Genomic DNA, 23,625 nt, shown 5'->3' with positions numbered 1-23,625 from the left:
ATTGAGGTGTTCTCTTTCAGCACGCACAGTTTCTTTGAAATCAGCAGAGTTAGTTGAGAGCTGAACTTGACCCACTATCTTTAAGAGAATTTCCTTGCCTTGAACATGTTGTTAGAACCGCATTGAGTTGAAAGAGGACCCTTAGAAATCCCTGTCTAGTGCATATGTCTTGTGTCATGGATTTAAGAGTTAGTTCACACACCCAAATCCTAGGGTAACATTTGATGCTACAGTTAGAGATTAATGGACTGACTATAAGAGGTGTTCATTGCCTCATTTTCCATTGAAATTATTTGAAACTATGAGTGCTCTGAATCTTTGAAAAATCAGGTACCTTAATATTTATACTTGACAAATTTTGCAGATTTAAAGCCAAATTTTTCCCTGCTATAAGCAGGCACAGATTTTCTTTGAAATCAGTGGAGTTAGATGAGGGCTGAATTTAGCCCATTATCCTTACGTGAATCTTCTTGCCTTCAGCAATGTCTTAGATCCTTAATAAACTTGTAATGTTCAGTAGTTTTTTTTATTAAATATACACCACTTGCTTTCATACTTGAAATTACATGTTAAAGAGAGGTTTCTGTAATGGAAAATTCTTTTAATGGTAGAAAATGGATTGTGCCATTGACCAAAATAATTTTCATTTAAAAATACTGCAGATTCCAGAAAATTAATAAGTGTTCAAATAGCTGGTGATAGATATTGCAAAGCTTGAAGTCACTGCAGTGTGAAGAAAGCTAAAGCTGCTGTATTAGGTCTTGCCCTTCAGAGATCACTTTAAACATTCTTGTTCTGCTACCTTCAAACTGGTGTGAAGTGTCTAGATAAACACAAAGAGTGGAGGCTAAGTGAGAACAGAAATACAATATTCCCAAATATTTAAGGATACTAACGATATTTTGGGGCATAAATGGAATTAGATGTTTAACGATAGTGATGCTTGCTTGTGTGGAAAGAGCTGCACTGATTGCTATAAGTTAAGAGAAATCCCCCACCACGCTCCCCCCTTAGAGCACATACACAGATATCTAGAGTTTTTTCCCTTTCTGGGAATATTCAGAGAATATTCAATTTCTCTATCATTAGGAGAAAGTAAGAATATATTCCCTGCAATGCGCACACACCTCTTAATCCTTCCAGTTTTTTGTTTTTTTTTCTATTTCTGTATGGAATGTAAAATAAGACTATCTGGAGACTCATTTAATACGTAGGCCCAACCAGATAAGGTTAAGCTAAAATTTTTGCCTTGGCTCCGACAGCTGCATGTAGTGTGTGCATGCCCCAGTCACTTGGAGGGATGTGGAGATCGGAGGAGCCTTTGGTATCTGCCTTGCAGTCCTTTAAACCTGCTATTGTATGACACATTAGGCAGCGTGGCCTGGTACACAATGCACCCAACTGGGTAGCCCAGAGACCTGGGTTCTGGTTGTAGCTTGCTGCTTACCTTCTGTGTAATGCTGAGCAAATGTGTTCACCTCTGTACCTCCCACCCATTTTTTTTCTGTTTTGATAGTAAAATCTTTGGACCAAAAATTATCTTAAGTCATTTGCCCAGTGTCAAGTACAGTCTGGATTGGGCCTCGGGGACTATTATACAAATAACAGGAAAAGACCATCTGACCTAGTATACCTTCCCTTTTGCATTATACGGGAGTATGATAACTTATGGGGCTAGAAGTGAGTTGCTGGTTTCCCCATTCTCTGTATCAGAAGGGTCTCTTTTCTTGTCCCGTTCCTTTTCTAGGTTTTTTTTCCAACTCAAGAATTTCAGTTGTGCTGTTAAATTTTTAATGAAAATATACCCAGCACATCAAATAATTGGTTATATTGTATGAAAAGAAGATTGAATTTAACTTTATCATATCATAGTACCTTCTTTAATTAAATTACTTTTGGTTCCATCCTGTGTGTTAACAAAGATGTACCATGCCAATGGTCAGGAGAACTTTTAGCAGTCACAATGTTTTCTTGGTGCAGAAAAACCGGTTTTTGTGGACTCCATCTTTGTTTCACTGAAGCTTAAATTTAATCCTCTTTAGTGCACTCTCTTCCCCGGATCATTATTCCAGTTATTTTTAACCTAATTAACAAGATCCTCTATGTTTTAGCACTTTTGAGTGTCTCATCTGCTTTATGTTGAAAGGTGAGTCAGTTTTTAACTCCATATATTGGGCTGACTGGGTTTAGATAACCCTTCAGGCTAAGGACACTGGCTAAGCAAGCTGGAAAAGCAGAAATGAATTACCTAATACAAAGGCTCTTACTAATCATGTTAAACATATGAGATAACGTACACTGGGGGAAGAACAGAAGCTGTGAAGTTGTTTTAAGCGATGACTAGACTTCATGGCAAACTGAGGATATTTTAGGAACTAAAAAGTCTTAGCCAAAATGCATATCTTGCTGGGCTCATCTTGATCTTAAACACCACTTGCTCATGAAGTAACATTTATGGACAATAAGATCATTTGAGTCTTTTGTTGCGACAAATGTCAGTTTTCATTTTTCTGCCATGTTTTATTTATTAGTGAAAAGTCTGTCCTAATTATCACCTTCTGATCATATACTGAAGGCAGGCTTCTTTTCTTTCAACTGCAGCAGAGCCTCGCCACTAAGTGCTCACTTTGTTCAACTCCGCTTCTTTCCGTAGCTTCCACTTATGGGCTGAAGGCTCAAAGAAGAAGGAAATGGGTGCGATGAGATAACAGGTTCCAGCAAAGAAAAAGGAGCAGGCATATGTCTGAGTGTAGTCATACAGCCAACCTGCAATGGATGAGGGTTCAGTTATTAAAGCTGCTGGACTTTCCCACATATTATTACACCCTGGAAGGTTTACTAACATTGAAAACTGAAATGAGCTATGACTCATAACTTCATTGAGAAAATACTGAACCATAATGCGTACAAAAAGAAAAGGAGGACTTGTGGCACCTTAGAGACTAACCAATTTATTTGAACATAAGCTTTTGTGAGCTACAGCTCACTTCATTGGATGCATTCCAGACATTCCAATGCTCAGTATTAGATTACATATTAGCATTATGCCTACTGCAGGTTTGTTTTATTTGTACAACCCTAAATCAATCTCTGAATCTATTGAATCAAAGTGGAATGTGGTGTGTATTAATTAAAGAGTTTTTAAAATAGAGAATACTTTAAATGGGACTAACTAGTTTTTTCCACAGGTGGTACAAAACATTATTTAACTTGGTAAAAGCCACTGCTGGTGAATACCGTGACATCCTTGTGTTGCCACTGCTCAAGCTATGTCTGCATGTGCTGCAGTCACACCTCTGATTGCAGTGTAGACAGACACTTGGATATACAAAGCATGTTGATAACATGAAGACTTGATGAGCCAGACCCATGGAAGCCAGTGGAGTTACTCCAGTTCAGGATATGGCCCAGTATATCAGAGGTTCTAAAACTAGTCTCCAATCTGGAAGAAATATGTAAGAGCCCCTACTTTTCCTTAGCCACATGGCTGTTTTAATTGGTGGTTCTGTCTGTGGGGGGAGAGCCTAGACAGTAATAGAAAAATAATTTCTCAAATTTAGACGTGAATAAAAATAGGAAAATATGAAGAGGGGAAAAATCATTTTTAAATGTAATTAAGGTTTTTAATGGCCATGTTAAGAGATGAAGGCTAATAGGCGCTTATGAGCCTGTAGTTGCATCTCACTAACTGCTGCTCTGAACTCAAGTTAACTAATTGGGATATTTCAATTCCCTGCATCATCACTTCACTACAGTGACATCTTGTCTCATTTTCTCAGGGATATTGTTTGGGCCCTTCCTGAACTTGTAGGTTTTAAATGATGTTATCTGTAATCTAATGGGATGAGATAAATACTTTATTTCATAGGATGTGGTGACTTCATATTGTACAGAAGCTTGCTGTACAAAAGTTGGGTGGAAAGAAAAGGAGTACTTGTGGGACCTTAAAGACTAACAGATTTGAGTCTCTCAGGTGCCACAAGTACTCCTTTTCTTTCTGCGGATACAGACTAACACGGCTGCTACTCTGAAACCTGTTAGATGGGTGGGTTACTTTAAACTCTGGAATCATGGGATTAAGATGTCCAGAATGAAATGACATGAGCTCCAGTTTTTAAACCCATTATGGGTAGAGCTTACTGAAAAATACCTACTTACGTAAAGGAAAGAACACACATTCATGTTTTCTCTGCAACTCAGCTGATTTCAAATTCATCAGTAGGTGGTGCCTGCCTACCACCTCTTACCAGCTGGCATTACAGTACATTCTGCAGCACATACATCTGAGAGGCTTTGATCACAGAGAGCTATCTTAATGGTTTCTCTTTTTGCTTACTGACTGGAGAAAGCAGATTGCAGGTGATTAGTCTGTGAATTGGAGAGAAACTAAAGGGGATGCAAAGTTTCCTGTGGAAATCTCGAAAAGCATCTTTGCTCTAAACGTAAGTAGCGCTGATAAATCCTTCCTCTGTAACTTAACGCTCTAACCCCTCACAGCATATGCCTTTGCTATACGTTTAAGTATAGCTATCATGCCTTTTATCACCAGTCATGGAGCTGGAGGTGCCTGTTGTGCTCTCTTGCTGCAAAGTGGCTTTTTGCTTTGAATTGTAACTTTTTTGTTAAAAGCATGGTAGTTGGTTTGTATTGTTCCTGCGAAGCTTAACATGGTTCTCTTCCTATGCTTGTTTGTGCCTCTAAGAATCAGCCTGTTTTGTTCTCCTGTGTTATCTTTAGTTTTGTTTCTAGAATGTCAGAAGTTTTCACCGCTTAAACAGGTGTCCCTTGTATGATGAGCAGGTAAGTGGTCCCTACTTGCTGGTGAGGCATCAGACTTTTTAGCTCTGGGTGTTCAACCACTGCTTTTGACTTTTGGATCTAGAAGTAAGAATTGGGAAATGAGTCTTTCAGGTAAGTAGCTCTTTTTCTAGTATTTGTTTTGATAGGTTTTTTGTTTTGTTGTGTAAAATATGCATCCTTCACCTCTTCTTGGTGTTGTGTATAGTGTACTAGGAGTAGTAGATGCTTTGAGTTTATGGAAATTTTTAAATTAACCTTCAGTACTGTAGATAAGTTAGGAATAATTCATTTAATCACAGGAAGAGAAACCCTAGACCCATCTTTAATAGCAGTAACAAGCCTCATTCATTTTCACCAGAATTCACTTCCAGTGTGAAGTGCAAGGAGCAAGTTTTTTAGCATAGGGTGGTTTGATTTCAAGGGAAAATCTTAGATCATAGGATTGTACCCTGAACATACAATCATGTGCTTGATCCTATAGAATCATAGAATATCAGGGCTGGAAGGAACCTCAGGTGGTCATCTAGTCCAACCTCCTGCTCAAAGCAGGACCAGTCCCTAAATGGCCCCCTCAAGGATTGAACTCACAACCCTGGGTTTAGCAGGCCAATGCTCAAACCACTGAGCTATCTTTCTCCCTCCCCCCAAAAATCTTCCCTTCCCTTTTATGGGACACACAATTGAGGGGGCGGGAAAAATTAGATTGCTTCGTTCCTCTGCCTGGTTTCCTCTCCCTCCTATTGCTGGCCCTTTCCCATCTCAGCTGTATTGGCAGGACGTGGACTGCCAGGAGCTGCCATATGAATAGCCTGCACCCTCCTCTCGCACTCCCCTGCCCCCCCAAAATAAACTATTAATGGTTAGTGTTTATAAAAAATTAGAAATAAAGGAGACATCACCAATTAGTGGATATGTTACAAGCAGCTGAAAGTGCAATCGCCATGTATGATGCGTAGACCAAAGAAAATACAAAGTGAAGTAATTCCCCACATAAGGTACTTGAGGCAGACTTGGAATGAAGCAGATTATTGGGTGGGGATACATACAAGGAACAAGATAGATGACCTAATGCCATTCACTCACTGGTATTTGACCTGGCAGTTTTATCCATACACTGTAAAACACTAGCCTGGGGATAACTGAACATACTGATCCCACATCCAGATATGAAGGTAAGGTGAAAGGTTCAGTGAAGGACAGGCTTTGCCTTGGGCAGAGGTGCATGAAACATGCCAATTCCCCCTCAATTTAAGTGGATAAAGAAATATCTGACTTTAATAAAAATATTCAATATAGCACCCAAAATGTGCCCCACACTATATATAGAATAAGATGGTATTTTGGGGAGGGGAGGGGGAAGGCTTATATTTGAGCCTATGTAAGCTGTTTAGCAGAGAAGATTTTGAATCCTTAGTCAAGTCAGGAGATGACAGCTAGAACCATTTCGGTCCCCTCTGTTCTATGCAAAGCACTGCAAATATAGCACCTTCCCCTCATGCTGCTGGGACCACATCACCCCTTCAGCATCAAGTTAAACTGAAATAACAGTTTGAGTCTGGTAAAGTCAGTTTTTTACTCTTCTTTAGATGAATACAATTCTTCTTCTGAAGGGAGGGTCAGAGCTAAAGAAAATGCTCTATGTTTTACCACCATTAACTCATTCACTTGCAAGTTACAGCTTTTGTTAGGAATTAGTTTTACCTTTTGAAGAAAAGTGTCATCTTAACTACCTTTCACCTTGGCTCTCAAATGTTTCCTAGTAAGTACTTTGATGCTAGAGAAGAACTAAGTATTTTCTATCAAGAGAATAGAGGGAAAATATTGCTTATATGTTACCTGCTATAGGAGGTCCAGCGATGGCTGCTATCCCAGCAAAGAATGAGGCAAATCCTAAAGAACTGTGGAGTCTGGGGACACCTACAAGATCTACCTGTTTATGGAACCAGAAATAATTATTACACCTCTACCCCGATATAACACGGTCTCCGGGAGACACAAAAATCTCACCGTGTTATAGGTGAGACCGCACTGTATTGAACTTGCTTTGCCCCCCCTTGTTCTCTGACCACCTCTCTCTAATCACCCCAACCCCCCTGCTCTGACCCCTATCCACACCCCCTGCCTGCTCCACTCCACCGCTTCCTGTTGCTGGTGACTGCGGGAAGGTTGGGGGAAAGGACGCCCTCCGCGCTCACCTGGCTGGGGCTGGGCTGCTCAGCTTCCACTGCTGCTGGTGAGTGAGGTGGGATCCCTCCCCTGAGCAACACAGCTGGGGCAAGGGAAGTGGAGCAGGCTGCTCCTGTTACCCCGCTAATCCCCCAGGCCACTGTGGGACCCCCAAAAGTCCCCACAGCTCCTGCCTCCCAGATCCTGGGGGGGAAGCCCCTGACCACCCCTTTAATATTCTGCTCAGAGCAGTGTGTTGGAGTTTTACTGCGCTGTATGTGAACCCACGTTGTATCAGGTTGCGTTAGACGTGTACTTTATACAATGTACAGACACATTAGAATGAAAAGTGTTTCTCTGGGGAGTCTCCTCTTCACTCTGTTAAAGTTTGAAAAGAGTTTGTCCATACAGAATTAAACCCAAAATTGACATTAGGATGCTTGATGCATTTCTAGCCCTTGGCTGTACAAACATTTGAAATTAGTAATCTTTGTCTTTGAAGATATTTTAAACTCACTCTCTTGGGATGTGATGCACAAGCAAGATTTGTACAGGTACATAGCTACATGAAAATGCAGCAATATTCTACTGCAGTTTGCCTTAACTGGTCATAGGCATTCATAGAATCAGACTAAGGTCAGAAGGGACCATTATGATAGTGTAGTCTGACCTTCTGCACAATGCAGGCCCTTCATTTTACTAATCTTGATTTATGTTACAAATGAATGAAGTTTAGTGTTCTTATTGTCTTTACTGGACAGAGTGCAATACCTAAGATGGAACTATGGCATTGAGAGACAGGACTTGGGAAGCCAAGTGATTGAGTTAAGTCACTGGAAATACATTGAGGTGCCCAATACTGTGCCTCTGCTGTGTCTGGCCTGCAAATGACTGTGTAATCCTAAAAGCAGTAAACTAACAAGGTCCCCAGTGGTTTGATTTTTGAGAGTTCTGAGCACACAACCCTCAGGCTGAAATCTGTGGCAGCTGTGGGTGTTCATCACTCTTGAAAATCAGGCCACAGGATTTCAGGTGTTTGAGATATTCAGTTGGAAGTGCAAAGCATTACTGTATTACCTCTTGATGAGATCCTTTACTCACCAGTACAGGGAGCAGCAGAGCCAGGTATCCACCACAGAATATGGCAAAGCTTATGGTGTAGACCATAAGTAATGGAAAGGATGTGGCAAGAGGACCCAGCAGGTTAGTGATGCCACACAGAATAAGGTAAGTCTTATGGTAATGATACTTCTTGATCCAGTTCTGATCAGCAATCCAACCAGAAAGCAATTGGCTGACTGTCTCTGTAATCCCTAGAGAGAAACAGAAAATTCTTGTGAAGGCTCTAGCCAAATCTTTTAGAAATTGGTTTTGGGCTCTTGATTCTTCATAATCTACAAAAACATTTGCGTGAAGTGTTTGTCAAGAAAATTCTGCTGATGTTTTACATTTAGGATATGACATCACAAGAGAGGAGAATGGGATTCTTAGATTGTTCAGTGCTTGGTAAGCATCCAGTAGGCATCTGGAGTTCAGAGAGGATGCTCTAAAGGGTGAGAGAGTTACAGTAAACCTGACGTGTACAAAGACATCCAGCAAAATCAGAGATGACCAAACTTGGCATTCCTGATCAAACAAAACCAAACCCCACCTTAATCCATAATGAAGACGCATAAATTGAACACTTTTAAAAGTGCAGGGCCGCTTTTAATAAAATATACATTACCTTCTGGATATGTTATATGTACTAGTCTCAAATTCAGGAAAGTGATGATTACCACTGAATATTCATTACCTGTATTCCTGCTAGTGTCCTTAATCTATATCAGTTGCCTCTTTAGCCCAAGTAGCCCCTAAATAACATTCCAAGGATGTTGATTTCACTTTACAGAGCCCTTTCTTTGTACAAAGAAAGTTTACCTAATGATTGAGAGTGAAGCTACTTTCCTTAATGTTATCTTATTTGCATATTTTGAAGTTTAATATCTTCACTCACACCACAAACTAGAAAAGTTTGATTTTTGAGGTAGACAGCCTTCATGTACAACAGCTGTACTTAAAATAGGCAGGCCTGTAAAATTCTTTGTTTGCATTTATGTAACAGTTGGAGAGGTCACAATAGCAGCCAGGATTGGCTGACTGCTATACTGTTTTTTGCTCTCAGGGGGTTATTACATTTCTTTAATACAAATATATTCTTAAAATAAGGTTAGGAGACTCTTACCTACCAGCCACTGAAATGAGGTAAGAGGCATCCATGCCATTTATGCCCAAGGTTTTGGCTCTTGCTGCCAGGTGAAAGGTGGGAATGAAGTAGGCCAGTTGGCTGAATAAAAATGACCAGGCAAAAATACAGAAGAAGGGATCTTTCAGCAGTGAGAAATCAAGAAGAGGCTGCCTGCTGGGAACTGGCCATAAGTGGGAATTCCATTCCTTTTGCAGTGGAAGGTGGTTATAGCCACAGTCCCTGTCACTGCCTCCATCAGGAGAGCAGCAGTTGGAGGTTTCTCTCTCAGGCCCTTCCAGACCAGCAGAGTTCACAGGAACTAGTGATCCTAATGTTCCAGCTGCCTGGAGCCTGTTTGTGACAGTGGAATCTTGCATAGGAGAATCCAGTCTAGTATTAAACTGTGTTTCTGTGGTACTGATTTCATCTAGGTGGCTTGTAAGAGTTGCTGGATGTTTACTTTGTGTTAATGATCCACTGTCTACATTTCTACCAGAAAAGTCCTGGAGATTCTTGATGATGATAGGTCGCAGTAACATACTAGAAGGCACAAGGTTTAACATGATCCCTCCAAAGATCAGTAGGGTACCTGAGAGAAGAGGGGGAAGGAAGATAAGTGGTTTTTCCCCCCACTATAATGCTCTGATCAATACACTCAAACATTTGTGTTTAGAATTGGCTCTGTTTTTATACTGAACACACGGAATTATCTGTTGCAAGAAAAACAGTATTTGTCTTGCATCAGTCCTTCTGTGAGACTTCTTCCCGAGGTGAAGTCACCTTCCTGCTTGTGAATAAGCAATGTCATGTCAAACAGAAAGCAGACTCTAGCTGGGAAGCAGATAAGAAACATAGCTACTCTCCATCCCATTGCCTGCCTAATAAATTAAAACAAGGGGAAGGAAAGAACTAAATATGTTTCAAGGTCTGTGTTTTTTCTCCTCTACTATTCTTAAAAAAATTAGTCTGTCTCATTTGGCAGACTCCACGATGAGCAGCGAAAGTACAACATTGCAAGAAAGTTTAGCAAATAAGAGAGGAATTTATAGTCACTGTTTAACACCAATATAACTTCAGTGACTGATTACATTTTGGAAGAAGGATCTCTTAAAGATTTAAGACAACCAGAGTTGCCATTCCTGATATGTCAAAGTAGCTTAGCCTCTCTAGCAGAAGGTGCTAAAAACCAACCCCACAATCTTTAAAACAACAATCCCTTCTAGGTCACCTTGAGTGATAGGTACCTGGTGCTGATGGTGAAATGTGGAAAAAGTAAAAACCAATTTACCTTGCCAACCATAAAAATCTATCAGAAGTTGAGTGAAAGGTGCTAGTACAAATGTCAGTCCCATTCCTGAGCGTGCAATTGCATTGGATAGAGCCAGTCGCTTTTTAAAGTACCTGGCAGTCATCACAGCAGCTGCTTGATACAAGCAAGCAAAGCCCAGCCCTGAAATAGAAGAAAGAAGGTCAGTGCCCAAGCAGTGACTCTTGTGGAGTGGAATTTTCATCTCATGCAAGTGAGGAGCAGAACTTCTAATTCAAGACCTACCCTCAATGAGTCACCTCAACTAACAGCTGTATTGTAAAGACAAGAGAGTCCTTGCTATATGTGGCAGGAGAGTGGATGTGACGCACACAAGGAAATGCCCAAGCTGTGCCTGTTTAGAAACAATGAAGAGTAGCAGGGATTGGTGACTGGCAATAGTGCTTTCTGGGAACCCAGGTAAAATGCAGTGGCGTGGCTCTCCAAGGTACATGGGGCAAAATCCTGGCCTTAGTGATCAGGATTTCACCCGTGGTGTTTAAAAAACCAAGCTTTGCTACATGTAGTCGGTTTAAAAAAAAACAACCTGAAATTCACACAGTGGCTGTAGTAAGTCAGAAGTGTCATTAGGCATTCCTGAATGTAAAGCCTGCAGGGAAGAAATTGTCTTCTTTTTGCAGCCTTTGGGTGATACACTAATAGCCATAGGATAATCAAGCAGCCACGTGGATTAACAGTTGTCTGGATCTGCTGATGCACTTTTGTAAATGCTTTCATTACTCAGGAAAGTGGCAAAAAGGCAGCCAGAGCGAAACTTGTGAGCTGTAGGAAGTTACTCACCCAATAGCAGTCCCATAGACACACACAGGAAGGAGATACTAGTGGCCTGTGTGCTGATCAGACAACCACTGCTAACTAGACCTGCCCCAATGATGGAGGTCAGCTGGTCCCCCAGCTTCCCACAGGCTATAGTGACCAGTGGACCTGGAAGATAAGTCAGTAGTGAGGTAAGCAGTTGGAGGATCTAGAGGAAAAACACAATAGCTCAAGGTACAACAACATCTAGGATAGTAGTCTTGATATTCTCTGATCCTGCTCTGAGAATTCCATCAGAGCTGCAAGGAGCACTCATGCTATGATCTATGAAGTAGGATAGTGGAGAGAAAGGTAATCAAGTCTCCTGTTTGGAGATGGTCAAGAAGGATTTCCTCAACCTTCCCCCTTTAGACAGCAGTGCTCAGTTAAATTGGTGGATTATTTCGTGGTGGGAGAGAGACTACTTTATTTTGAAAAACTGGGTATTAGAGGTAGGATACTGCACTAAATGGATCAGATTAGCATAGCCAATCCTGTACAGAGAAGCACAGTGACTTGTCAAACGCTGTGTTTATGCAAACCCTCTTCTTCAAAGATTTCCCTGGGCTACCACCACCAGATCAGCTCCCCTAGAGTGCTGGTGTAGACAAGAGCACTTCCCCCTAGTCAGCCAAGGGTCACTGTCCTTCAGACGGAAGTCTTCAAAGAACCGGTATGATAGTACTACTGATAGCTTCTTTTAGTGCTACTGAACCCTGCTTTGGAGTGATTGCCCTCTAGCCCTGGAAGGTTGTTCAGCATCCAGGCCCAGTTAATTTTTGGACTCTCTAGGAGTGCTAACAAATGTGCCAATTGCACTAGTTTGTCACGTAGACACTAGGAGTTTGGCAGGTCATTTAATGTCAGCTATTTAATGCGATCAAATGGACGTAAACTTCAAACCGTGTAGACCGGCCTCTGCTACTTTCTGAACTTGCGTATCCCTGCTGACCTGCTGAGAAGCGAAGAGAGGACATGATGGAGCCGATCCAACTGATTTGTTCTGAAGAGCCTCCCACCTCTTCTTGAAAGACCACAAAGAAAATTCCAAAGGTTTTCAGCATTCCCATCACAAGCACATTTACCTAAACCCAAAGCAGATACAAGTGAAAGGCTGCACATAGTTGGAAATAGATTCCTGGCCACAATATCCTCTCCCTGTTCCTCAGGACTGTGACAAATCTTCATGTATTGGGAGAAAAGCTGATGACAAGTTAGAGTCAGGAAAAAAATTCCCTTTCCTCCCCTATAAATTACATTACACACACACTCCTTTTCCCTCCTCCCATTATTGCAAGTAGGTGCAATATTGGGATGGGACAGCGTTGCTGCTTTCTAAGCCATCTAGTAGCATTGCTTAGTGGCAGAAATTGGGACATTTGTCTGGTAGGATTGTGAGAGAGACTTTCAGTGACTAGGTCTCAGTGGTGCCCACATTCTAACTGGAGCAAAGCCTACACGATATGGACATTTTTCCAACAAGAGACCAGAATGGCATTGCACTTGAGATGTGTTTAAAAATTCAGATTCCTTTGAACACTATTTGGCATATTTCTATAACTAGTTCTTATAAAAACTAGAGACTGAAAAAATCTTGAAATAGTTAAACACTTATTGTCAGTAATTTAATAAGTACTTGGGTGGCTTTTTAATTCTTGGAAATCTCAGTAGTCATTGACAGATCAGAGCTGATTGGCTTTTTGGCATGAGCATTGGAAAGATTTCCCAGTCAGAAACTGCCATGCTGCGTAATTTTCTTTTTCCAGTAGCTGACTGGAAAATAAGCAGGTAGTAGAATATACTGAACACACTTGAGTCAGGATGCCTAGCTTCTATTCATAGCATTGCTGTTTTGAGCTGTGATGTTCTGAAATATGGGTAATATAAGGCTCCCTACCTTGGAGGCTTAGCTAAACAAGCTTGTCAAGTGCTTTGACATCCATGGTCAAAATGTGCTTATAGAAATAACTATGTACTACTTGATGTTAACGTCCAAATTGCAGGTAAATGCATTGTTGTTTTGCAGCCGCTTAGCAATTGATTCTTGTATACAGACTGTGAGCCAGATTCCAGGGTTGGCAATTTCCTGGGAAAAACTAGTTTGGGACAGAGCACTGGTAAATACCAGTTTAAACTGGGAAAAATAAAGTTGTTAGAATACTAATGAAAATTACTAAAAAATATAGATTGCAAAAAAACTTATCAAATTGCTAGATATAAATGTGAAAATAAATGAGTCAAGACATCTATAACTACCTTGAGAAAATACCTAACCAAAATGTATACGGACATTCTGAAGTTTAGTATTATGTATACTGCAGTTTTAATTTGTATTTGTAGAACAACCTAAATTAATCTCAGAATCTTCTGCCTTATGGAACCACACTTTGAATATGTAACTAAGGGTAAGCAATGTGGTGTACATTAATGAAACAGTTTTTTAAAATAGAAAATACTTTGAACTGGGGCTAACTAGTTGGTAAAAAACGTGATTTTACCGGGTTAAAAAACAGCTCTGGTAAATGCCATCCCTGCCAGATTCTCAGCTGCTGTAAATTGATGTAACTGCATTTACACTAGCTGAGGATCCGTGGCCTTTTTCCCCACAGAGCCTCATGAAGGAGACCGGAGTTGGGTTCCTCTATAGTTATCAAGCTACCAGAAGTAATAGGAAAGCTGTATGATCTTTACAGTGACAATGTGTACCTCTGGAGACTTGTGGGGTGGAGGGAGGGGAAGAGGAAACTGTCACAAGCAAAGAGTACCAAGTCCAACTGCTTTTTAATGAAGGACAGAGATCAATCCTTTCTCAGAACTAGTTACCCATTTCACTGTGAGCATAATCTCTACGTGTAAAGTTAGAGACCAGTGTGCTAGACTCATTAAAGTAGGACTCTAGCCCTCCTTCGCAATGTTAGTCTCTGCCATGAGCATGTTAGAATCAACACTGTGTGCATCATATGCTGGTTTTGTTGTCTAAGAAGCATTCTGTGTGAGAACACAACCTGTGAAAGCATCTCTTTCCTCCCAGGACTTAACTCCCGAGGGTCCCACAAGGTTCTCTCTACTTACCAGAAAGAAGTGAAGCACTATCATCCATCCCCATCCTCCATCAGGAGTTATGGGTTGCTGTTCCTCCTCCTCCTTCATTGCTGTTGGCCGATTCTCTGCCCCCTTCCTTTCTCCTGAAAATGAGAATTTCAGGAAATAGTCACACTTCACCTTACTGATCAGGCTCTTTTAGGGAAACAAGACTCAGGATTCACTTTGCAGGACTGACCTACTTTAAAAACAAAAGCTGATACTTGCTTCCATCTATCCTTCCTCCTGTTCACCAGCCTCTGCTGCTGCTGCCATGGGAGACAATATTTTGCCTTTAGTCAGAGATCACAAGTTGCTTTTTAAAGCTGGTTAGGCGCGGTTATACCTTTGGGAAAGAGGCACTTAAGTTTGCACAGTCACACTGTGGCAGAGCTGGAGATGGAACTCAGGTCTTCTAACTCCCACCCTTTTACTCCTTTCTAGACTATAGCTGTCCCCAAGTAAAGAAGACTCCTGCATGTTCAGGTAAGTTTCCTTTGGCGTACGTATACATCATTGAATCTGTGCCAGAACTAGGGAGCCTGCTTCACCATCTGCCTGTGCCCCTCTGAACCTCTTCCCAACCCCATTGCCTCTGTGCTGTTTTATTCCTCCACCATTTATCTGTGAGGTTTCTGTCCATTACTGAGTTTGCTCTAGGAGTTTTGCCTCATAGTACAGCTGAGACATGCAAGGGGGTTAGCGGGATTGTAACCCAAAACTTTTCTCTTACCGTCTGGATGATGCATAGCATAAGATGCTGCAAAAATAAGATTTAAGAAAAATCTGTCTTCATTTGTTGGGGCTAGCTACAGCCTCCTGAGTTAGTTCAAGTCTGTTCCTTAATTCCTCTCTGTACTAGGGAACACAGGGCTCATTCTTCTAAAAGAAGCCACGAAGCAAAGGAGGCAGAGCTAGGGAAAAAAAAGCCCCCTTAAGTGCAGGGCCTTTTGGACTTTATCCCTCCCCTCAGGAAGTAATTAGCATATCCAAGGCATTTCAGCCCCACCCCTTACCCAAGACTGAGGGTGGGGAAATAAAGCTCGAAGCTCTTTGCTAAAAGTATCCTGCTTGGAGGAAATTTGAGTCCTTAGAGTGCTGCCCAAAAACTGCAAGGGAAGGTTTGAGGGTGGGCATGAGGTTTTGCTTGTTAGTCACCATGCTGCCCAGTAGGTGGCATCAGTGTACAAAACCAGCTTCCAGTACAGGAGCCACATCTGAATTTGTGTGTGTCTATCACAGCAGGTAGAGATGGGGAACCAGAGACAGAAGGATTCCCTCCCTGCTGTATATCAGGTAGCATAAGGAAGATCATATTCCTTATTTCTTAATTCACTGTTATTGAATGTTTGTATAGTCCTGACACAAGGACTGCCTAGAGACCCTTGTGAGGCATGGTGCTTGGCACCTGCCCCAGTGCTTCCAGGCTAAAGGAATGTCTTCACTGCCAAAAATGGTGTGTTTTTACTGCAGGGAAACTAACATGCATTAGCTAGCCTGCTGTAAAACCCTAGTGGAGGCAACGCACTGTAGTATTCAGATAAGGTCAACCACTGATAGACCTTATCGGAATACTAACTCTCTATATAAATAAATATAAAATGTTGATGTTACTTGGTTATCTTGTAATGTATTGTCTCCTCTAGGATTTTACAGTAGACTAGCTAACATGTAATATCATACTGTTAAACAAAGGAAAACATCTTTTTTGCAGTGGAGATCTATACACAGACAGATTTGTGCTGCAAACAGGGGAGGAGAGCTCAGTGAGTGAGATTATTAATTAGCAGTGGCCACAGGTGAGACCTGCTGCCCTCATCTGCAATCCTAGGCTCTCCTGCAGCAGCTCAGGTCACTTCAGAAAGAGTGGCATAAGTTTCAGTGCAGCAGCATGGAGGTTCTTCTGGCTGTAGAGGCTCCCATTGGAAGTGGCTTAGGAAATCTGCTACATGAGAACAGAAACACAATGGGAGCAAGCTTACCAGCCCCCACAATCCTAGACTATAGTATTCCTGTGTTACCCAATCTCCTCTATACTCAGCCTGCTTTATTCCTCTACCTTACGCAGTTATCCACTCTGCTGTGTAAAGATTCGGTGCCCCACCCTATTTTAATTGGAACACCAAAAGCTTGTGATCCCCAGCACAGATCCTGTCAGATCTCAGATTTGGCAAAGCAGCCGCAACTGTTTCACTATCATTAATGTGTTTTAAACCCCCTCCAAAATACCACAGCCCTCACTCAGCAAAGAGCAAGCTGTACAAAGGGCCAAGAGCCTATAAACATGAAAATGAATTTAAAGAAAAATCTGACAACTTACCTTACTAGCAGATAGTTGACAGCTTTTCTCAGTATGTGGTGTTTGATGGAAGGGCTGGGGGAGAGAATACATCTGCTGTCTGTGTCCACTCCTCAGCGAATGTAACTTTTCCCCTTAAGTAACTATGTATTCATTCCAAATAAGAATGAAACTAAGAGGATCTTAATGCATCCTGGACAGTTTAAGAATATACTGTACTTTCTTTAATGCATTGTTTGGTAGCTATGATTGATCACTTGAAAAATTAAACTACTGGACATTTCACTTCCTTACAAAAGACTTGATGAGGTATTGGTCAAAGCTATAATGGAGAGAGACCATAATCAACAGAGCTGTAAGAGTACTACTTAGTCCCCATTGGCACTACAGGAGGCCTGAGGGTACCGAATGTAAAAGGAACAGTCAAACAGGAAGTCTGAAAAGTAGGGATCCTTTTGGCCATGTCCCTGTCAGGGATTGTATTGCTCGGAGACTTAGGACTAACAGTTGCACCATTTTCCAGCTAATAGCATGCTAAGAATCACTAGGTCTAGTATTATTGATTGATGTCAACATTATCCACTCTGAGGCCACCACTACCTAACTAAAGCCACCTTTCTTATACTGATTTAAAATCATGCAGCAGAGATATGTGTACCTCCATGGGTTCAGTAATTGGGACACAGTCAGGTCAAATTTGGCCTCAAATCTGGGTTTTGTAAGTAAACTTTTACCATACCTAAAACAAATGTTTCCACTTGAACACCAAGGGAGGGGCTTTTTAAACAATGTTTCCCCTGCAGCCTTTGCTGTTTTAACAGTATCATTAGGGGCTAAAGTGTGAGACTCCTGATGTGAAATTGACAGCTTGACAAATCCATTTCCAGTGTCAAAACAGTAACCCAAGAAGCAAAACCCCGTTAAGTAGTGAAGTTTAAACTTAAAACTTCAGTTTTAAACGAAGACATTTGTAACAGACAAGGAAACTGTTTATAAATGTATGTATTTTTAGTCAATGGGATTAAAGGTGTCTACAAAGAATCTTAATGGGGCTTGGCTCTTTCTTTGATGTGTACATGTAACCTGCATGAGTAAACTTTTCTGCTTGTTTATCTTAGAAAAAAATCAGAGCTTGCCTGATGTTTGAGAGACATTGGGAAGTCCAAGGGATCTTTATTGTAAGATGACCACCTTAGTTGGAGGGGGAGGATGATGAATCTAAAAAAGTCTCTCTCTCTCTCTCTCTCTATAGTTAGTCACTGAGCTTCAGACAAACCAGCATTCAACTGAAGCTTACAGAGTCAGCTGTGTGTTTTATAATGTATAATTTATTGAATTCAACAAGTAAGGCCACAGATTAGGGTATCTGATCATTACACAAGCAAGGTCAGTTAAACCACATTCCATGCTTGACAGTAAATTCTGGGCTGTGCTGGAAGTTAAAGACCCTGACTGAAGTACAGTACCAGTTTAAATAAGGAGGGAAGCTACCACATATTTAAGATTGGCCCAAATTTAGTTCTGCAAGCACTTTCTGTATTAGATCAGCAGAGGAAATAGATCAGTCCAACAACGAGTTGATCCAAGGGTGGAAAAGAATCAAGCTGATGGATGAAAGGTCAAGATGCCATTTTGTGCACTGCCACAGTGATGCTGTCATGCTTCTGGATCATGATGTTCCTGAAACAAACAGAAACCATTGTTCAAGACAGTTATAGCTACTACAGTCCTGAAGAGTTCTCACACTGCAGCTTATCTGCAGGTCACTAGTAGAAGTTTAGTATCTGCTGCATGCTGTCAGAGAGGAAGCACTGACTAGATCAGCATTTCTCAAATGCTGCCACCAGGGGCTTTTCTTCAGCCACAGCCTTTCCCACAGGGCTGCTGGCAGGGGTTGGGTCCTGCCCCCCTCTGGAGCCAGAGGAAGGTGGGGAACTCATGTTCCCCACCTTCCCAGGGGCAGCAGACTCCATCCCCCTCGATGCCCTGGCCTCTGCTGCCTTCCTGGACCCCCACTGCCTCCCTATCCACAGCTTCATTTACCTTCCCCCCCCCCCCACCCTTTGCCAGGGCTGAGTAAATCCATTGTGAAAAGCAATATTTGCATGTTTAATATCACTTTTCACTGCCTCCTAGCTAACAAGGCTGCTGTTGTGAAAAGTGATTATAAACATACAAATATTACTTTTCACAGATGCAGACTTACTAGCTAGCAAGTCTGAAAAGAAAATGCAGCCAAAAAAGCAAAAACAAAAACCCCCCCAAGAACATGCAAAGCACATTTGTTTGTTTCTTTTCTGTTTAGGTCCAGTAAAGAACACAGACAACTGTACATGGTTTTTCACAGACTGAATAATAAAAATACATAAATTACTATGATTTGGACATGTATACGTGCATATTTATTTGTTTTTCTTAAAGTTAATTAGGAATTTTAGGAAAAGGTGTCATAGCGGCCACCAGCAAGAGTTTGTGGCCACACTGAGGCCACCAAAAAAATTGTTGCCAAGACCCCTGGACTAGATCCTGTGCACAGAGGACTAGGACTCCATTTTCCATCTCTGCCTACTCTGAAAAAGTTTGGGCTCAAATCTTCTCACCTAACTCCAACACCTCCACATACTCCAAAAGCTTGAAGTAGGGGAGATTCCTAGGAATCGGGTCTCCCTTTTGTGAAAAGTTTTCAGGAGGATTAAAACAGGATCGTAAGGTCTATTTAGGTAGCCATTACAAACATGATGCAGGAATGACTAATAGGTAGCATTGTATCCTTATCTGGCAGCAGCCTCTCTGCTTTTTAAAGCATGCAGTAGGTATAGAAATAAGGTTACATTCACCATTGCCTTAGGGCCCCAATTTTAATAAGTAATCCACATTCAAGCTCCAGAGAAAGGCAAGAATGGCCTTCCTAGAGTTGCTGCCATATGTGCCACTGGGGGTGAAGCTTTCTAGCCTTATATCTGTCATTGTAACCAGGGACACATGAGCAGAACCACCTTGAAGTGAAAGAGGCTGTTCTAAAGATCTAATATTCCCAGAAGATCCTAATGATAGGATACAGGGCAAACCAAAAAGAAAAGGGAATGATAGACATACAACTCCAGATGCTCACCCATTATCTGACTCCAGACACACAACAGGAACATCAGTAGGATCTGAAGTGAGTTTGGCTGCCTGCTGGGCTAGAACTGAGATCACACCTGCATGTTCATCTGAAAGGGTTCCACGACCTATACAATACACAAGTCTTTATGTAAGCTGAAAAGCCCTCATTACTTTGCAGTAATTACATAACCAGCCAGCCCAAGAATTTAGTTGAACTGTGTGCCCTAATTTAACCCATTTGTCAGGTTATCCCAATAACTGCTAAAGCATTCAAAGGAGTTTTCCCTGCCAGCGTACACCACCATGTTATCTGTACCCTTCCCAGATAAATATGGTCATCACAACTGTGATTTTGGTGGATTTACATAGTCATATTTGCAGCATACCCTAACATTCAGTTTCCAATGCTGCCTTATTTCAGGCAAGCCCATTCTTTTAATTTTAACTCAAATAAGAGGCTAATCATTTTACCTATAAGCCCATCAACATACCTATGTCAACAGCAATCTTTACAATTACAATTCATTCTTGGGGTCCTCATTCCAAATGTTGAGCCACCTTTTAATTAAATGGCCAGTGATCAGATGATATTTGTTACCAAATCAGCAACAGCTGTGTCTTATACTTAGATTGTTGTGTGTGCTAGGACAAACTGGAACTTGGTCCATAGCACCAAGGAGCCCTAGCTACAGCAATACAAATAATTTCATTATTGAAACAAAGGCTAGTTGTTCCCCCTATATAGATTAGTTTTTTTTTTTTTAAATGAGTTAGTTGGCAATCACTGGTAAAGAGAGGCAGGCAGGCAGACCACATACACTTTGATATTTCAAGTATTGGGACAGGAGAAAGCAAGAATAAAACACAGGATTTTAAAGGAGTAAGAAATGGAGAGTTTTTAAACAGAAATTGCAGGGATATGCCCGACGCTGGCAGACAGCAGATTTATTTTTCTAGGGTGTATTTTAAAGCATGTACAATATTTCAACATTAAAACGTTCCTGGTACAACACAAAAGTGGAAAGGGGCCCATTTTCTGAAGCAAATCAGCTGCTTTGTTACTTACAGCCAAGGTTCAGGCCCTGTGAATCTGTGCACAGGACTCCAACGATTGAGGGATTCTTCATTCTAATAAAGACAAAACCTGAGATCAGCAATTTTTAAGTATTAGAGGGGAAAGAAACGAAGTCAAGACCGCAGTGTGAGCCTCACATAAATCTGAAACAGTTTAAGAAGTGCCATCTTTTCAGCCCAATAACAGGACAACAGCTCCCTTTGAAACGGTGTCAAAACAGTTCAGGGTGGAGGGAAAGCAGGAACTTTCATAACTGCAAAATGCATTTCATTATTTAGAAATGCTGGTTAATTTGATGACAGCTCAGTTAGGCAATGGGGTAAGCCTCACTGAGAATCCCCTGTTCAGAATGGGGGTTTGCTTCCATTGGAGCAAGAGAGCAGAAAAGCTCAAGGATTTTTGTCAACAGGAAACCCTGCTCCATGGAAGCAGGAGAGAGAAAAAAAGAGAGATAAGGAAGAAGAGAGGGTTCTCAATTACCGGGGAGAAAAGAGCAACACTTGCCAGTCCCTTGAAAAATTCCTACCCTCTGTGCCCCATAAAATCATCACCCCCACTTCCTACCAACCAGAAATCATTCTCACCCCACCACTCCCTCTTCATACCTACCCAGGTATGCCCATTGCAGATCCTTCCTATGCCAGTGCCCACTTACCCAACACATGCCCCCAATCCAAGTAACCCCAATGCTCTGCCCTCCCCACCCCAGCATCCACCCCACCCCTGGTGTCCCCAAACCACCCCCTGCCAACCCCCCTCCCAGTACCAATCAGGTGTCCCCAGCCCTCCTCCGACAGTCCTCCTTCCCCTCGCCAGTGCCCCCGGCATCCCCAGGGCTCCCCCTACCAATGCCCCCCACCCCAGCGTTCCTCCTCCCCCCGCCAATACACCCCCCGCCCCCAGTGCTCCCCACGTTCCCCTCCCTCCAGCCAGCGCCCCCCGCCCCAGCGCTCCTCCCCCCAGTGCTCCCCACGTTCCCCTCCCCCCAGCCAGCGCCCCCCGCCCCAGCGCTCCTCCCCCAGTGAGCCCCCCGCCCCCAGTGCTCCCCACGTTCCCCCTCCCTCCAGCCAGCGCCCCCCCCCGCCCCAGCGCTCCTCCCCCCAGTGCTCCCCACGTTCCCCTCCCTCCAGCCAGCGCCCCCCCCAGCGCTCCTCCCCCCAGTGAGCCCCCCGCCCCCGGTCCCTGGCACGTACGTGTCCTCCAGGTGCTGCTCCAGCGTCCCCTCCATGCTGCTCGGCTGCGCCGTCCCGGGGGGGGGGGGTCTCGGTCTCTCCCTTTTCCGCCCGCCCTTCCTGCGCGGCCCCACCCACGCGACCGACGCGAGTCGCGCTCCCGGACGGCGGCTCAGGAGGGTCACACTTTCCAAGGCGCGCGGCGGCTCTGCAGGCGCGCGACCGGGGCTCGGGAGGCGGGAGCGCGGCCGGCCGGCTCTCAGCGCCCCCTGGCGGGGCGCCCCGGGCTGCTCGAGCCCGCCTCGGGGCAGGGCTTCCTGCTGCGGCAGGCCAGCGGGGTGTGGCGCCCTGACCCCCGACTTTTCCACCCTCCTGCGCTCCTTTCACCGAATCCGAGACGATCAGGGGTGGAGGGGGCCTCAGGAGGTCACCTAGTCCCACCCCCTGCTCAAAGCAGGACCAGTCCCCAATCTTTGCCCCAGATCCCTAAATGGCCCCCTCGGGGATTGAACTCGCAACCCTGCCAATGCTCAACCCCCTGAGCTGTCCCTCCCATAACCCCAAGATCCACCTCCCTTAGAAACACCTCGCGTACAAAATCAGACCGCAAAATGTAAAAGTCTCACAGCCACTAGTACTGAACAACGACGTTTTTTTTCTCATTTTTAACCCTACCACTGTCAAATACATCGACTGTACTTACATTTCCGTGTGACACCTGAGCTTGTTTTTCCACTTGTGAGCCTCGTTTGAAGCCCGGGGCCCACCACCCGAGCGTGTAACTTAGCTTCGCCGTGCCCCCGGTGGCATGGGGCCTCAGGCAATTGCCCTGCTTGCTGCCCCCTGCTGCCAGCCCTGCACTTGCAACCCCCCTAAACCTGTCCCATGACACCCCCCGCCCCCCCCAGGGGCTGCCACCCCCTCGGTTGAGAAACACTGATCTAGATGAGTTGAGTTCCTTCTGGAAGATCTCTGAGTGCCCCCAGGTGAGCCACTTCCCTAAGGTATCAGCTGTTGGTTACGGCGAGAGACAGGGCTTGATGAGTAGTCTGATTTGGAATGAAAAAAATCCCACGGCAGATGCCCAATCTAGGCCCGGCCCTGTTCCGTTGCCTGCTCCTCCTCTAGGCCCCTGAGCTCATGTGTAAGAGCTCTAACACCAGCACATGGCAGGTGTTTAATACTTTAACACACTTGTTTTCAGTAAGCGATAGAATAGAGGAGCCCATCTCCTGAGGTGTGACGCTCTTCACTCCCCCCCTGGAGGGCATTACACTTGCATCCAAATGGAGACCGCACTGACTGGAACCGCACACCTAAATCCGGTATGCAGAGGCCTTTCCAAACAAAATACCTGACCAGCAGCCGGCACAAGCATACGCATACGCGAGCTAAGCGCTGTGTAGAGACTGGGTTCCAGGTCGCATGGGAGTTCATGGCTCCTGAGGGCTGAAACCACAGCTACTCCAATCCAAGCCTCCCCAGCTGCCGGGAATGGAGGGCGGGGGGGAGTTCATAACTACGACGCTTCCAGCTTGTCCCAACAGGAGGCGCTGAGGTGACAGCTACCCTGCACCA

The 23,625-nt window shown here is 43.4% G+C and overlaps 3 protein-coding genes across 14 annotated transcripts in view; 1 reads left to right on the top strand and 2 right to left on the bottom strand.

The window, feature by feature from the left end:
• RBM15 (RNA binding motif protein 15) overlaps positions 1-21,354 on the top strand; it is a 39,298-nt gene extending 17,944 nt beyond the window's left edge. The window contains exons 4-6 of one of the 7 annotated variants that reach the window (XM_073320157.1): positions 3,189-14,882; positions 15,639-15,692; positions 17,948-21,354. The gene's annotated coding sequence lies outside the window, so the exon portion shown is untranslated. Of the gene's footprint in view, positions 1-3,188 lie in introns of all 7 variants that reach the window. The other 6 variants (XM_073320158.1, XM_073320156.1, XM_073320155.1 and 3 more) reach the window with 6 other exon arrangements.
• Positions 504-17,899, bottom strand: SLC16A4 (solute carrier family 16 member 4). Of its 6 annotated transcripts, none has more exons than XM_073320161.1 (10): positions 15,130-15,958; positions 14,600-14,665; positions 14,388-14,500; positions 12,268-12,400; positions 11,301-11,444; positions 10,482-10,643; positions 9,195-9,782; positions 8,068-8,279; positions 6,637-6,730; positions 524-2,766 (listed from the first exon to the last, which is right to left on the bottom strand). In XM_073320161.1, the coding sequence occupies exons 3-10, from the start codon at positions 14,463-14,465 to the stop codon at positions 2,615-2,617; spliced, it is 1,563 nt and encodes a 520-aa protein (XP_073176262.1). In that variant the 5' UTR covers positions 14,466-14,500; positions 14,600-14,665; positions 15,130-15,958; the 3' UTR covers positions 524-2,614. The 6 variants fall into 6 exon arrangements, 4 of the variants coding, with proteins under 4 accessions (XP_073176263.1, XP_073176262.1, XP_073176261.1 ...); XR_012155833.1 differs by lacking the exon at positions 14,600-14,665 and having other exon boundaries at positions 547-823; positions 1,876-2,766; positions 15,130-15,957; XR_012155834.1 differs by lacking the exon at positions 14,600-14,665 and having other exon boundaries at positions 559-823; positions 2,556-2,766.
• On the bottom strand, positions 18,004-22,204 carry LAMTOR5 (late endosomal/lysosomal adaptor, MAPK and MTOR activator 5). Its single transcript, XM_073320164.1, has 4 exons — positions 22,069-22,204; positions 20,867-20,928; positions 19,808-19,925; positions 18,004-18,375 (listed from the first exon to the last, which is right to left on the bottom strand). The coding sequence occupies exons 1-4, from the start codon at positions 22,101-22,103 to the stop codon at positions 18,315-18,317; spliced, it is 276 nt and encodes a 91-aa protein (XP_073176265.1). The 5' UTR covers positions 22,104-22,204; the 3' UTR covers positions 18,004-18,314.
• Between the last annotated feature and the right edge of the window lie 1,421 nt (positions 22,205-23,625).

Source organism: Lepidochelys kempii, chromosome 21 (genome assembly GCF_965140265.1).
Source record: "Lepidochelys kempii isolate rLepKem1 chromosome 21, rLepKem1.hap2, whole genome shotgun sequence".
NCBI classification, from domain to species: Eukaryota; Metazoa; Chordata; order Testudines; family Cheloniidae; genus Lepidochelys; species Lepidochelys kempii.
This window is presented reverse-complemented; position numbering and strand designations above follow the sequence as displayed.